A 15,839-nucleotide genomic window follows, 5' to 3' on the forward strand; every position below is an offset into this window, starting at 1 on the left:
GACGCTTCGCAGTCTTGTTGACACAGGACAACGTTCAGACACTCGGACTACAAACAGGTCGCCTGTTTCAGCAACAATACCAAACATAAGGTGTGTGCTTTTGATAATGACAATTTATCCCTAGACTCTATAGACTTTATCCAGAGCTTTCTGGAATACTTGATGTTGAGTGGTCTACTACAGTCAAATATGTTTGTGACCACCAAAGTGTGCAGAATATTTCGTTGTCTACTGCAAGAAAACTTTCAATTGTCTGTGATAACGGTCCTTCTTCAGGGTTCCTCAGAACTGTTTTCAGAGTCTTCACCTCCTGGTCTATGATCCAGATGGAGATGATGTGAGATGCAAGTGCCAATCTTGCCATCAACACCCAAACATACATCTTGATGAGGTGACATTTTCTGATGATACATTCCCATGAAATATTCAGATGCAGATTACACAGGCAAATGAACTTTACCGTGGCAGTTTAAATACCCTGTTTTAATATTATGGATCACAGAAATGTTGAATAAAAAATATTACTATTTCATTCAATAGAGATAAAAACATATCCCTTTAACAGTAACTCTTTTAGCCAGTATTTGTGTGTGCTGTGCATTCTTTGTGCTTATTGGAGTATCACATTGTAAGCTTAGTTACACATATTAACAGCAAATCAAAACATGCTATCACATCAAACCAGTGACCCATTTTGGTTCATTTTAGTATCATGACCAACCAGTTGAGAAGCACTGATTTAATTACTTAAATTACTGAATGATTGAATTTCTTGACAGGAATGAAGAACAGGTTTTCCATGAATAATCTTAATCTTTATCATTGACCCACATCAGGAAATAATATTAAAACTGATACTGTTCAATTCGTGTGGGGTGTGACTCGGCGTGAATGACCATTAACAGATCTGCTGCCTACAATGTTTCCCACGTCTTTCAGTTTAGTTTATTTGTCCATGTTCTACACTTTTGAAAAACTTTTCACATTTTTTACAACTTAAATGGTACATGTTTTCAATGCACTAAATATGTGATCTGATTTTTTCTGCATCTAGGACTCGTGCACTTTGAGTAGTAATGGCACACTGGACCTGAGACTGCATGTTTTTGAGTTCACGCTGGAGGATTATCCTGCATCAAACATCACTTTGATGAATGGCGATGGGATCTCTTTCAGAAATCCTTATAATCAGACTGCCAGCGCTAACCCAGCTCCACTCAGTCAAGTGCCTCTGCAGTTTGGAGTAGAAAGTGAGTGAGAATCATACAGATCAGTGGTTCTCAACCTTTTTAAATCCTGTCCCCAATTGTCCACAACAATATTTGAAGGTCTGACACACTGTAGTTTCTGTAAATTATTAAGGATTCCAGACGTTGAGCTGAATGTTTATTAAGGTTCCCATTTTTTTTAAACAATGAATGTACACTTTCAGTCATTTGTGATTTATTGGATAAGAATTAGGGATTGAAAAAAAAGAAACACTAAAATATTTTACAGCTTGGCTTAAAAAAAGTCTGTGCATTTACAACATTCTATCCCGTTTCCACTGTTTTGCAGTCCAAACACCAGTCCACAGTTGTGAACCAGGGGTGAACAGGCCAAGTTTTCTGACACCAACTCCCTTACATGGAGATGTTCAACATGCAGCTGTGGGACGTGTTCACACTATCACTATCCGTGCCCAGAATTTGGGCCACAGGTCTGAAATATGCATGGTCCTAAAATAAACTAAACAAGTTCAAGCACAACTACTGACCAGAGGGAAAGTCTATAGTGTACAGATGCAACACATGCATTTATCATAAACAGGTGACTTTTGTATAAATTCAGAAGGTCTATCAGTTGCAGACCCACTTCTGTGGGTTTTAACAAAAGCAACCTCAGTTGAATCTGTAATAATAGCATGACAAAACGGATTTGGCAAACGCTCCAGTGCACATTTGTATTTGCACTCTAGTGAGCATAAAAGGTTTCTATTTACAGCAGGTTTTTGCATTGAGAGGCATGTCTGTTGATTTCTTGAAAGCAATGGCCAATCAGGTGTTTAACGAATCCACTTAATAGCACTCAAAATACCAGAAGACCAGAGCTCAGAGAGCTCACCAAAACTTGTTCAGTGCTGAGTTGCATGCTCACAAATCCTCTCATTACAACAAAAAAAAAAACACACACAAAAACAAACATGATATAGCCTAAATAAGCAATTCATTATTGCTGCTAAAATTATGGTCATGTACATGCTGCAAAGTTACAGAAATGACATCCACGTTTACATAAATGATGGATTTACGCTTGACGAACAATGATAAACATAGTAATGGACAGCACAAAAATTATTGTATTTTAAAATAGATGTACATTAAGCAATTTAATACAGACTAATAGATTAAAATTGTAATATTCTAATATAAAAAATATGCTGTATATATCAATTCTGTTGCAATTAAAAGTAAAAGTAATTAATTTAATCTTGTAATCTTGTAAAGATCTATTGCTAGATAAAGCTGTTGAAATGCTCCGCATTACTAAATAAAGTTGTCTGACATTGCAAGAATCCACCCGGCGGCCCAAAAAGCGGAATCCAGCGGCCTTAGTCGAAGGTTTAATACGTATTCGGTCTTTTACTTGCGCCTCTGAATTTATCAGGATTTAGTTTCAATTTTAGCCTAGCTCCGTTTTCAATCTGACTCCAATTTTAAGTGATCACTAAATGTAGGCAATGTTCCTAATTAAAAACTGATCACAAATATCGATTGTTTATTAATTGAGATATTTGAGTATTCTGGAAATCCCATACTTTCAATTATTCGTTCATTAGGGACGAGGTATCGCACAGGAATTGCACTCGGCCGATTAGTGAACCCACGGACACAAACTCGTCAGTTCTGAACTTACTCAGAGGATGCAGAGTGGTTATAATACCTTTAAGTGAGCTGCACCCTGCATGCTCATAACAAAAAGTTATGTTATAGGATGTTATAGGAATTTTTTCCTATAACCAGGAGAGCTACACCGTGTTAAGCCAGTGACAGTCAGAAATCGGAAGCCCCTAATGGTGTTCCCCATGGTTCATCCAGACAACGTTCAGACACTCGGACTACAAACAGGTCGCCTGTTTCAGCAACAATACCAAACATAAGGTGTGTGCTTTTGATAATGACAATTTATCCCTAGACTCTATAGACTTTATCCAGAGCTTTCTGGAATACTTGATGTTGAGTGGTCTACTACAGTCAAATATGTTTGTGACCACCAAAGTGTGCAGAATATTTCGTTGTCTACTGCAAGAAAACTTTCAATTGTCTGTGATAACGGTCCTTCTTCAGGGTTCCTCAGAACTGTTTTCAGAGTCTTCACCTCCTGGTCTATGATCCAGATGGAGATGATGTGAGATGCAAGTGCCAATCTTGCCATCAACACCCAAACATACATCTTGATGAGGTGACATTTTCTGATGATACATTCCCATGAAATATTCAGATGCAGATTACACAGGCAAATGAACTTTACCGTGGCAGTTTAAATACCCTGTTTTAATATTATGGATCACAGAAATGTTGAATAAAAAATATTACTATTTCATTCAATAGAGATAAAAACATATCCCTTTAACAGTAACTCTTTTAGCCAGTATTTGTGTGTGCTGTGCATTCTTTGTGCTTATTGGAGTATCACATTGTAAGCTTAGTTACACATATTAACAGCAAATCAAAACATGCTATCACATCAAACCAGTGACCCATTTTGGTTCATTTTAGTATCATGACCAACCAGTTGAGAAGCACTGATTTAATTACTTAAATTACTGAATGATTGAATTTCTTGACAGGAATGAAGAACAGGTTTTCCATGAATAATCTTAATCTTTATCATTGACCCACATCAGGAAATAATATTAAAACTGATACTGTTCAATTCGTGTGGGGTGTGACTCGGCGTGAATGACCATTAACAGATCTGCTGCCTACAATGTTTCCCACGTCTTTCAGTTTAGTTTATTTGTCCATGTTCTACACTTTTGAAAAACTTTTCACATTTTTTACAACTTAAATGGTACATGTTTTCAATGCACTAAATATGTGATCTGATTTTTTCTGCATCTAGGACTCGTGCACTTTGAGTAGTAATGGCACACTGGACCTGAGACTGCATGTTTTTGAGTTCACGCTGGAGGATTATCCTGCATCAAACATCACTTTGATGAATGGCGATGGGATCTCTTTCAGAAATCCTTATAATCAGACTGCCAGCGCTAACCCAGCTCCACTCAGTCAAGTGCCTCTGCAGTTTGGAGTAGAAAGTGAGTGAGAATCATACAGATCAGTGGTTCTCAACCTTTTTAAATCCTGTCCCCAATTGTCCACAACAATATTTGAAGGTCTGACACACTGTAGTTTCTGTAAATTATTAAGGATTCCAGACGTTGAGCTGAATGTTTATTAAGGTTCCCATTTTTTTTAAACAATGAATGTACACTTTCAGTCATTTGTGATTTATTGGATAAGAATTAGGGATTGAAAAAAAAGAAACACTAAAATATTTTACAGCTTGGCTTAAAAAAAGTCTGTGCATTTACAACATTCTATCCCGTTTCCACTGTTTTGCAGTCCAAACACCAGTCCACAGTTGTGAACCAGGGGTGAACAGGCCAAGTTTTCTGACACCAACTCCCTTACATGGAGATGTTCAACATGCAGCTGTGGGACGTGTTCACACTATCACTATCCGTGCCCAGAATTTGGGCCACAGGTCTGAAATATGCATGGTCCTAAAATAAACTAAACAAGTTCAAGCACAACTACTGACCAGAGGGAAAGTCTATAGTGTACAGATGCAACACATGCATTTATCATAAACAGGTGACTTTTGTATAAATTCAGAAGGTCTATCAGTTGCAGACCCACTTCTGTGGGTTTTAACAAAAGCAACCTCAGTTGAATCTGTAATAATAGCATGACAAAACGGATTTGGCAAACGCTCCAGTGCACATTTGTATTTGCACTCTAGTGAGCATAAAAGGTTTCTATTTACAGCAGGTTTTTGCATTGAGAGGCATGTCTGTTGATTTCTTGAAAGCAATGGCCAATCAGGTGTTTAACGAATCCACTTAATAGCACTCAAAATACCAGAAGACCAGAGCTCAGAGAGCTCACCAAAACTTGTTCAGTGCTGAGTTGCATGCTCACAAATCCTCTCATACAACAAAAAAAAAACACACACACAAAAACAAACATGATATAGCCTAAATAAGCAATTCATTATTGCTGCTAAAATTATGGTCATGTACATGCTGCAAAGTTACAGAAATGACATCCACGTTTACATAAATGACGGATTTACGCTTGACGAACAATGATAAACATAGTAATGGACAGCACAAAAATTATTGTATTTTAAAATAGATGTACATTAAGCAATTTAATACAGACTAATAGATTAAAATTGTAATATTCTAATATAAAAAATATGCTGTATATATCAATTCTGTTGCAATTAAAAGTAAAAGTAATTAATTTAATCTTGTAATCTTGTAAAGATCTATTGCTAGATAAAGCTGTTGAAATGCTCCGCATTACTAAATAAAGTTGTCTGACATTGCAAGAATCCACCCGGCGGCCCAAAAAGCGGAATCCAGCGGCCTTAGTCGAAGGTTTAATACGTATTCGGTCTTTTACTTGCGCCTCTGAATTTATCAGGATTTAGTTTCAATTTTAGCCTAGCTCCGTTTTCAATCTGACTCCAATTTTAAGTGATCACTAAATGTAGGCAATGTTCCTAATTAAAAACTGATCACAAATATCGATTGTTTATTAATTGAGATATTTGAGTATTCTGGAAATCCCATACTTTCAATTATTCGTTCATTAGGGACGAGGTATCGCACAGGAATTGCACTCGGCCGATTAGTGAACCCACGGACACAAACTCGTCAGTTCTGAACTTACTCAGAGGATGCAGAGTGGTTATAATACCTTTAAGTGAGCTGCACCCTGCATGCTCATAACAAAAAGTTATGTTATAGGATGTTATAGGAATTTTTTCCTATAACCAGGAGAGCTACACCGTGTTAAGCCAGTGACAGTCAGAAATCGGAAGCCCCTAATGGTGTTCCCCATGGTTCATCCACGAAGGTTTAATACGTATTCGGTCTTTTACTTGCGCCTCTGAATTTATCAGGATTTAGTTTCAATTTTAGCCTAGCTCCGTTTTCAATCTGACTCCAATTTTAAGTGATCACTAAATGTAGGCAATGTTCCTAATTAAAAACTGATCACAAATATCGATTGTTTATTAATTGAGATATTTGAGTATTCTGGAAATCCCATACTTTCAATTATTCGTTCATTAGGGACGAGGTATCGCACAGGAATTGCACTCGGCCGATTAGTGAACCCACGGACACAAACTCGTCAGTTCTGAACTTACTCAGAGGATGCAGAGTGGTTATAATACCTTTAAGTGAGCTGCACCCTGCATGCTCATAACAAAAAGTTATGTTATAGGATGTTATAGGAATTTTTTCCTATAACCAGGAGAGCTACACCGTGTTAAGCCAGTGACAGTCAGAAATCGGAAGCCCCTAATGGTGTTCCCCATGGTTCATCCATTGGTGCCTCGGTATGTAAGAGGCAGAGAGGGCAGGGGGGAGAAGGGGGTCGTAAATGAGCAAGGAGAGAGGTGTTGTTTGCTCTCTTTGGAGATCCCTTCTCCAGATTAGTTTTATGGTTTTATTGCATCTGTTTTGTGTGAGTTCCTAAGACTTGGTTTCATGAGCAGATAATATCATAAGGAAATAATTTCACTCCTTACAACATGCACACTTGATCAGTTTAGTTTTAACCAACAGGTTTTACATGCTTCAGTTACTTAGATAAATGTTATCTAATCTTTCTATCACTCTTGTGTAGTACATTTGATTTCCAGGTCAGTGGACCATGGAATATATCAAAGAGCTTGAGAAATGCAAGTCAGGGAATTGCCGAGGCAACGCTGACCTGGACACCACAAGAATCTGACCTGCATCATCATGTACCTGTGTGTTTCGCTGCAGAGACACTTCAGAGGTAAAAAGAGGTCTGTCCTTTAGCTCATTGGGAATTCATGATATGAATTTTTCCATGACCTGTTATTTGTCTTTCTCTCCATAAAAAGTCAGTCAGAAATGAGGTGCATCGTGATTGTTGTGGCAAAACTGAGGGTTCTCTCAGGTAAAAAATATTTCTTAAATGTAAATAGTTGCTCATTTTCCCAGTTTCTGTCATTGATTTTATATTGTGATATATCTAGTTCAGTGATGGAACTTTAGATTTAGGTCCTTTAGATGCAGTTTGCTAGCAATCTCATCATTTAATAAATTACACAAGCCGAATGGCCTGTAATTGATCCTTTGAAACCCTCCACCTCCCCCAGCACCACCTGTCTAGATGTGCTAATAGATTTATGTATGCTTAATATAATATCTTACATGCTCACAACAGCATGTCTGTGTATCTATTAGTAGTAGAAAGTCTGTACTTGCTCTAGTCCACCAAGACCAGTACATTAACAATGTCATATTCATTAACATGCAAGCTGTTGAAATAAATGTTCTCAGTTTTCAAGCAGATTATTCCCCAAATAATCCCCACTCCAATGTTATGATTTGGATTTTTCTTCCTGTCAGTACATTGATAATACCTTGCTATTTTTATTGTTGTTGCCATTTTATTAAGATTAATCAATAAATGAATCACATCTCTCAAGGTGAAGCAGAGGTCTTCTGTGAGGATAATAGTATCAGCATCGCAGTAAGCAAAGCCTCCATGAAGGGGATTGATCAAAACTGGCTCCAACTGAGAGATCCCACCTACTCTCTTACTTACAATGACACCCATATCCTGGGCACTGTGTCCCTCAACACCTGTGGTACCAGGATGGAGGTACAAAAACCAATGTCTAATACAATCCAATCTAAATACAATAACTGATAGTCAGCCGTATAATATTTAGCGCTGTTTTCTCTTCTGCCTGATCTTTTCACATGCTTGAACGCCAATCAGGACACAGGAGACGTCTTGGTCTTCAAAAATGAGATCAATTCTTTTGAGGACCCTAATAAAGTAATCACCAGACGCAGTCAAGTTAAAATAGGCTTCTCCTGCCAGTACCCCAAAGTGGCCAGTGTTTCTAACCACTACATCAACAAGAAGTCTGACTACATCTTCACTGAATCCAGCTTTGGCACTTTTAGTTACTCGTTTGATATTTTTACTAACAATAACTTCAGCAGTCGGGTAGATCCCAGTCTGTATCCACTGGAGATAAAATTGATGGATATGCTCTACATGGGTATTGCAGCTCATTCTGCTCTCCCTGAGGTCCGGCTCTTTGTGGAGTATTGCAGAGCCACTCCAGATGACAACCCATACAGTGCCCTATTTTATGACATCATTAAAGAAGGGTGAGACTGCTAAAAACCTTACACCACAGTGTCAAACTCAATTCCCGGTGGGCTGCAGCCCTACAGACTTTAGTTCTAACCCTGCTCCAACACACATACCATGTAGTTTTCAAATAAGCCTGAAGGACTTGATTAGCTGGAATTAGGGTTGAATCTAAACCAGGGATCTCCATCCCTGCTCCTGGAGAACTACAGTCAGAGATTGTCTTACTATTGAGAGATGAAAGGGTCTGTATTACTTACAGTACTATTGGAGAAAGCGTAACGGTCAACTTGGATCACGTGGGCCTTAATAACCAATCACATTACAGCGACATTTAGAGTCAGAGTTGTGCGACACTCAATCGCCATTTACGATTACCATAGGAATTAATTAGAAGTGCTGTAAGCCGAATCCCATCTGTCGCAAAAGGTCAGTGACTTCTCTTATAAAACTGTTTTTTTTTCTCGGTGTAAACTCTAAAAATAGTTCAATCCAAAAGAATTGTTTATTGTAAAATATGTTGAAAATTAACCGACAGGCTGTCGATTCATTAAATGATAAGCTGTTTCTTCTAAGAAGCTGTTTATTCAGCGTAGTGAAGCCTCTCCTCCATTGACATCCATTAGAAAAAACGCCCTCTGGTCTCCCTTCCCACGTACTGCCAAAGCGGAAGTATTAACATTAGCCATTAAACTTTTTTGGCTAAAGGTTGCAGGCTTGCCTTCTTTCCAAGTAAGACATGTTCCTGGATCAACATTACTGTCCAAAAATATAGACCCAACCCAATCCCTACCCCTAAACCTAGCCCTACCAATAATTTATTCCTAAAATCAGAGGGAAATGATAAGTGAATAACAAGGGCGTAGAAGCATCTAAACCTGGTTGTAAGCCTAAAACGGGCATTTCTTGAATACTTATCCCTCAATTCTAATTGGTTGATTGGAATGTTGTTCCACAGGAACATGTTGTACTTGGTGAAATCACGTTCACCGACTGGGGATACACACAAATACACAAAGCTGCATCTAAAATCACATTTTGTCTGGTAGGCACTACAAAACTGTTTAAAAAGTATGTTCCTGACACACACTCTGAGTCCCGACCAGGTTAATTGACCAGGTTAACAGAGACATATTGTCACCCTGTGCCGCCCCTGGCTAAATGCTGCCCTTGGCGGTTGCCCATGTCACCCATGTTTGATATTTTTACTAACAATAACTTCAGCAGTCGGGTAGATCCCAGTCTGTATCCACTGGAGATAAAATTGATGGATATGCTCTACATGGGTATTGCAGCTCATTCTGCTCTCCCTGAGGTCCGGCTCTTTGTGGAGTATTGCAGAGCCACTCCAGATGACAACCCATACAGTGCCCTATTTTATGACATCATTAAAGAAGGGTGAGACTGCTAAAAACCTTACACCACAGTGTCAAACTCAATTCCCGGTGGGCTGCAGCCCTACAGACTTTAGTTCTAACCCTGCTCCAACACACATACCATGTAGTTTTCAAATAAGCCTGAAGGACTTGATTAGCTGGAATTAGGGTTGAATCTAAACCAGGGATCTCCATCCCTGCTCCTGGAGAACTACAGTCAGAGATTGTCTTACTATTGAGAGATGAAAGGGTCTGTATTACTTACAGTACTATTGGAGAAAGCGTAACGGTCAACTTGGATCACGTGGGCCTTAATAACCAATCACATTACAGCGACATTTAGAGTCAGAGTTGTGCGACACTCAATCGCCATTTACGATTACCATAGGAATTAATTAGAAGTGCTGTAAGCCGAATCCCATCTGTCGCAAAAGGTCAGTGACTTCTCTTATAAAACTGTTTTTTTTTCTCGGTGTAAACTCTAAAAATAGTTCAATCCAAAAGAATTGTTTATTGTAAAATATGTTGAAAATTAACCGACAGGCTGTCGATTCATTAAATGATAAGCTGTTTCTTCTAAGAAGCTGTTTATTCAGCGTAGTGAAGCCTCTCCTCCATTGACATCCATTAGAAAAAACGCCCTCTGGTCTCCCTTCCCACGTACTGCCAAAGCGGAAGTATTAACATTAGCCATTAAACTTTTTTGGCTAAAGGTTGCAGGCTTGCCTTCTTTCCAAGTAAGACATGTTCCTGGATCAACATTACTGTCCAAAAATATAGACCCAACCCAATCCCTACCCCTAAACCTAGCCCTACCAATAATTTATTCCTAAAATCAGAGGGAAATGATAAGTGAATAACAAGGGCGTAGAAGCATCTAAACCTGGTTGTAAGCCTAAAACGGGCATTTCTTGAATACTTATCCCTCAATTCTAATTGGTTGATTGGAATGTTGTTCCAGGATCAACAAGTAGGTTGATCCAGGAACATCTTGTACTTGGTGAAATCCCGTTCCCCGAACACATTGATTAGCTGGTTCAGGTGTGTTTGAATGAGATTGTAGCTGAAGTCTGCAGGACGGTAGCTCTCTAGGAGCAGGGTTGGAGACCCCTGATCTAAACTCTGCAAGGCCGTGGCCCTCCAGGAGTGTGACACTTTCGTTTTCAATCTAATTATGTGGAAAAAAAGATATGGATTTCAAATGTTTGGAATAATAAAGTTTTTTTAAATGCTTCAAAAACATTAAATAATCTTAATTATTCCCAACTTTTTTAACTGGTAGTGTATTTATATATTTAACATCTGTGATTATATTGTATTACTGGAAACTTTGCAGCATGCATGCCTAGGACACTGATTAGACTTATTTATACTGTTTTCCATTACATATATACATACATATCATAATGAGTTCTCCCTTATTACTTTCTCATAACCTATTAAAGGGATAGTTCACCCAAAAATGAAAATTATGTCACTAATTACTCACCCTCATGTATTCAAACCCGTAAGACCTCCGTTCATCTTCGGAACACAAATTAAGATATTTTTGATGTAATCTGAGAGCTGTCTGACCCTCCATAGACAGCAACGCAACTGAAATGTTCCCAAGTCCAGAAACGTAGCAAGGTGCAAGCAGTGGTTCAACCGCAATTATGCGAAGCTACAAGAATACTCTTTGTGCGCAAAAAAAAAAAAAAAAGACTTTATTGAACAATTCGTCTCCTCCGCATCACCCTGGTGCCATTTTGGAGAGTATCCGCTGGACGTAAACAGCGTATGCTGTTCTGTGTCAGCTGCGTCACACGGATACGCTGTTTCCTTCAGAACAACGTAGGAAACAGATCCGGCGTGACGCAGCTGACGAATTGTTGTATAAAGTCGTTATTTTTCTTCTTTTGCACACAAAAAGTATTCTCGTAGCTTCGTATAGTTGCGGTTGAACCACTTATGTCACATGGATTATTTTACCGATCTCCTTGCTACGTTTCTGGACTTGGGAACATGATTTTCATTTTTGGGTGAACTATCCCTTTAAATAATTTGAGTATATTCATAACGCAATAGCGATAGTTATAACCTTGCAATAGCAATGCAAAAATGTTTCATTAAAAGGAATATGATTGAATGAACAGTAAATACTGTACAGTATAGAGAGAGAAAAAGGAAATCTGTTGTGGCCTAAAATTGTATCAAATCATTGATAATTATGTGAAAATAATATTTTTTTATACGTAGACAATGGAGATATAAAGTTAAGTAACCTCAATGGATGTATAAAGTATCATTTCATTGTTATGCGGATGATACTCATATTTATTTGCCTGTGAAAGCATTACATTCAAACTCATTTGATGTTCTATCAGCATGTTTACAGGAGGTTAAGGCCTGGATGGCTGCAAACGAACACTGAGGTTATTGTTTTTGGCCCTAGAAAGCACATGGTGGTTTAGTGCATAAAAAAACACCTTTGTCTGGATATTAAAGGAAATCTGTTGTGGCCTAAAATTGTATCAAATCATTGATAATTATGTGAAAATATTATTTTTTTATACATAGACAATGGAGATATAAAGTTAAGTAACCTCAATGGAGGTATAAAGTATCATTTCATTGTTATGCGGATGATACTCATATTTATTTGCCTGTGAAAGCATTACATTCAAACTCATTTGATGTTCTATCAGCATGTTTACAGGAGGTTAAGGTTTGGATGGCTGCAAACGAACACTGAGGTTATTGTTTTTGGCCCTAGAAAGCACATGGTGGTTTAGTGCATAAAAAAACACCTTTGTCTGGATATATGAAACCCAGTGTGAAAAACTTGGGGTTTGTGTTTGATCGTGATTTAAAGATGGACAGCCAAATTAATACAGTGGTGAGATCTTGTTTTTTCAAGTTATGGCTGTTAGCTAAGACTAAACCATTTCTTTCCACTGCAGACTTTGAAAAAAAACTATATCAGCTAGTGTCTTTACTCGAATGGATTATTGTAATTCCCTGTATTATGGAGTTGGTGCGGGTGCACTAGCGCGCTTACAGAAAATCCAAAATGCAGCGGCAAGAATGGCGGCAAAGTCTGCTACAAAACACGACTCATTCATTAAAGTGGCTGCCAGTACAGCATAGAATTATTTATAAGATTCTTATTCTTGCTTTTAAGGCCCTACATAATCTAGCCCTGGGTTGCCTGTCCAGTATGGTGTCAGTATATACTCCTTCCAGATCCTCGAGGTCAGAAAAACAACACCTTCTCTGTGTTATTAAGATCAAATACAAATATGAGGGTCATAGTGCTTTTTCCAGAGCCGGTCCAAAATTATAGAACGAGCTCCCCGTCGCTATTAGATCTACTAAAACACTACCCGTGTTTAAAGCCATGCGTGAAATCACATCTTTTAACTGAGAGTTTTTATGATGGGTCTTGACTCCTACCTAATCTATACTATCCTCCTGAGACCTTGCATCCTCGTATGAGGACATTATATTTTTGTGAATTTCTCTGAGACTGTACATGTCACAGTTTTAAGTCTGGATGTGCTGTACAGAGCACATTCAGGGCTTTTCAGAGATACTAAATGTTTGGATGTTTCACTATGACCACTCCCTCTCCTTAATCTTCAAATATGTCTGATATTAATTTAGTGACACTCTTGTGGAAATATGATCATTTTTTGTAATGTCATTTAAATCTGTCTAATTTTGTAACTGTGTGTCATAAATCAACATCTCAGGAAAATGTTATGAGGTTTCAAATCAAAATATGACTTTCTGTTACGAAACAGGATGTTGATCTCATTTGAGGACACCGGGACTAAAAGCATGTTTATTAGCATTTTGGGAGACATAACAAATGAATAGGGAAATAAATTATGTTTCAATATTCTATGAAATATTATATATTATTATGAAAATCTTGTCAAATATTACTCCCATTATTACACTTCTTTTTTCATTACATGTTGCCACAAAAACACATTAATATGCAAATTAGATTTAGTTTATAGATACATTGTATATAATGAGAAAACCCGTTTATGGCCATTTTACACACATTTTACAGAAAGACAAATGGTATATCAAATCCTGAAAACTAAAAATGTATTGGTGATTTAAAAAAATCTATTGTTTTTGCTTATGCATGTTCATTCATGTCTTTTTATTTTTTTTTATGAACGAAATATCATTTTTAAAAAACATTTTATGCTCTAAACAATGTAAAGACATGAAAAAAAACTAGAAATATTTTCTCGGGTCTTAAGAGGCTATGTGACTTTTACTGTTTTTTTATACTGTTGTAGGTATTTTGGTTTTGATTGTGTTGGTTAGTTGGTAATGGTAAAGCACTTTGGGCAACATGTGTTGTATTAAATTGTGCTATATAAAGAAAGAAAGAAAAAGAATGGCGATCAATGTTTAACAAATGATTTAGAACAGCACAACAACACAACATTCATTTCAGCTGCTCAAGGCATCTGAAAAAGAAAGGCGGGATAAAACAAGGCATAAATGCTGCAGGAATGAAGTAAAAGTGGTTTTATTAGGATCCAGTAACATCTTCATACTGTACTGTATATATCATAAGCATAAAGCTAAAGAAGTTTTTAATAGCTTGACAGAAAAGAAAATATTTTGGTGAAACTTCCCTCTGAAAAATACATCAGTCATACCATCAATCTCTTTTTTTTCCTCATGTCGTTAAAGAAATGAGATTTACTGTAGGCTACTATTCAGTCCTTACACATACGCTGTGCACATTTTCTTGTTACTGTACTATACTGCTTTTCTGAAGGTAGAAATTAATTTCTACTTACTAGTGTGTCGAACAAAATGTGTGTGCATTTTTCAATAACCCAATGCTAAATATGATCAGTTAGATTTAGTTAATAAAGCAGTTAGTCCTGTGAAATAATAATAAATCACTTGACAAAGATCTAACAACAATTAGTGAGGCTTTTACCTAAAACAAAAACAACAACAAAAATGCCAAGGTGTTGTTATGTTAAGAAAAGTTAACATAATTTAAGATATATTATCTCAAAACAATATCTTGATTATTTTTTGGAGACTACTGTCAGAGAACTATCGAGCATTAAAGGGTTAGTTCACCCAAAAATGAAAATTAGCCTTACTCAGCCACGAAGCATCCTAGGTGTATGTGACTTTCTTCTTTCAGACGAATCCAGTCGGAGTTATATTAAAAATGGTCCTGGCACCTCCAAGCCTTACAATGGGGGTAAGCGGGTGTTGGTTGTCAACAGTTCAGAAGACGTGAAATACAGTGCGTGCATCCATAATAAAACGTCCCTCACACGGCTCCGGGGGGTGAATAAAGGCCTCCTGTAGCGAATCCATGCACGTTTTTGAAAGATAAATATCCATATTTCAAACGTAATAAACACTTTTCTGTGGTACGCGGAAGATGTTCAGATGTGATGGATTTTGGTCATGAGGTGGGATTTAATGATGTTGCCCTTAAAGGCATTTTTCATAATGGTCTCAATGACTTTTTGAATTACTTGATGCTGGAGAGCAACACTCTGGGGATCCTCTCCAAATATATAGACTATGTCTTATTGCTGAGCGGTTCCTCGTTCAGTGTGGGATTTTGCAGACGAGGGGCTCTGTAATCCCACAGTGCCTACCACGCCAGAGCCAGGTCAAAACCGGCTGTCCCAAGTCCGGTGATCCCAGAAGTTTTTACCTTTGAATATTATGTATTATACTATACTCTATAATATTGCTGTTTACTTTTTGGCACAGTCTTTGTCACATACTTGTGTCTAGAATGCCTTAAAATACTGTTTAATTTGTTCTGTTTTGGAACAGAGATAATGTCTGTCTTGAAACTGTCATTTTGTAATGAGGGACTCAAGCGCAGAGATGTGACGTATCCAAGTGCAGAGCTGATTTATTCAAACAAAGTGCAAAGGAATACAGTAAAGAATAAAAACCTGGTACTTAATTTATAAAAAGATACATTTCACATATTGTATTAGATACTGTATATTAAAAGTGACAAACATATTAGAATGCGAAT

At 37.5% G+C, this 15,839-nt stretch overlaps 1 protein-coding gene across 1 annotated transcript; it reads left to right on the plus strand.

Moving 5' to 3' along the window:
• On the plus strand, positions 1-8,444 carry LOC107552782 (oncoprotein-induced transcript 3 protein-like). The gene is made up of 9 exons (XM_016234774.1): positions 1-57; positions 3,108-3,140; positions 3,327-3,441; positions 4,105-4,300; positions 4,608-4,749; positions 6,909-7,064; positions 7,153-7,208; positions 7,744-7,919; positions 8,040-8,444. The coding sequence occupies exons 4-9, from the start codon at positions 4,201-4,203 to the stop codon at positions 8,442-8,444; spliced, it is 1,035 nt and encodes a 344-aa protein (XP_016090260.1). The 5' UTR covers positions 1-57; positions 3,108-3,140; positions 3,327-3,441; positions 4,105-4,200.
• Positions 8,445-15,839: the final 7,395 nt, after the last annotated feature.

This window comes from Sinocyclocheilus grahami, unplaced genomic scaffold (genome assembly GCF_001515645.1).
Source record: "Sinocyclocheilus grahami isolate Dianchi unplaced genomic scaffold, SAMN03320097.WGS_v1.1 scaffold458.1, whole genome shotgun sequence".
NCBI classification, from domain to species: domain Eukaryota; kingdom Metazoa; phylum Chordata; class Actinopteri; order Cypriniformes; family Cyprinidae; genus Sinocyclocheilus; species Sinocyclocheilus grahami.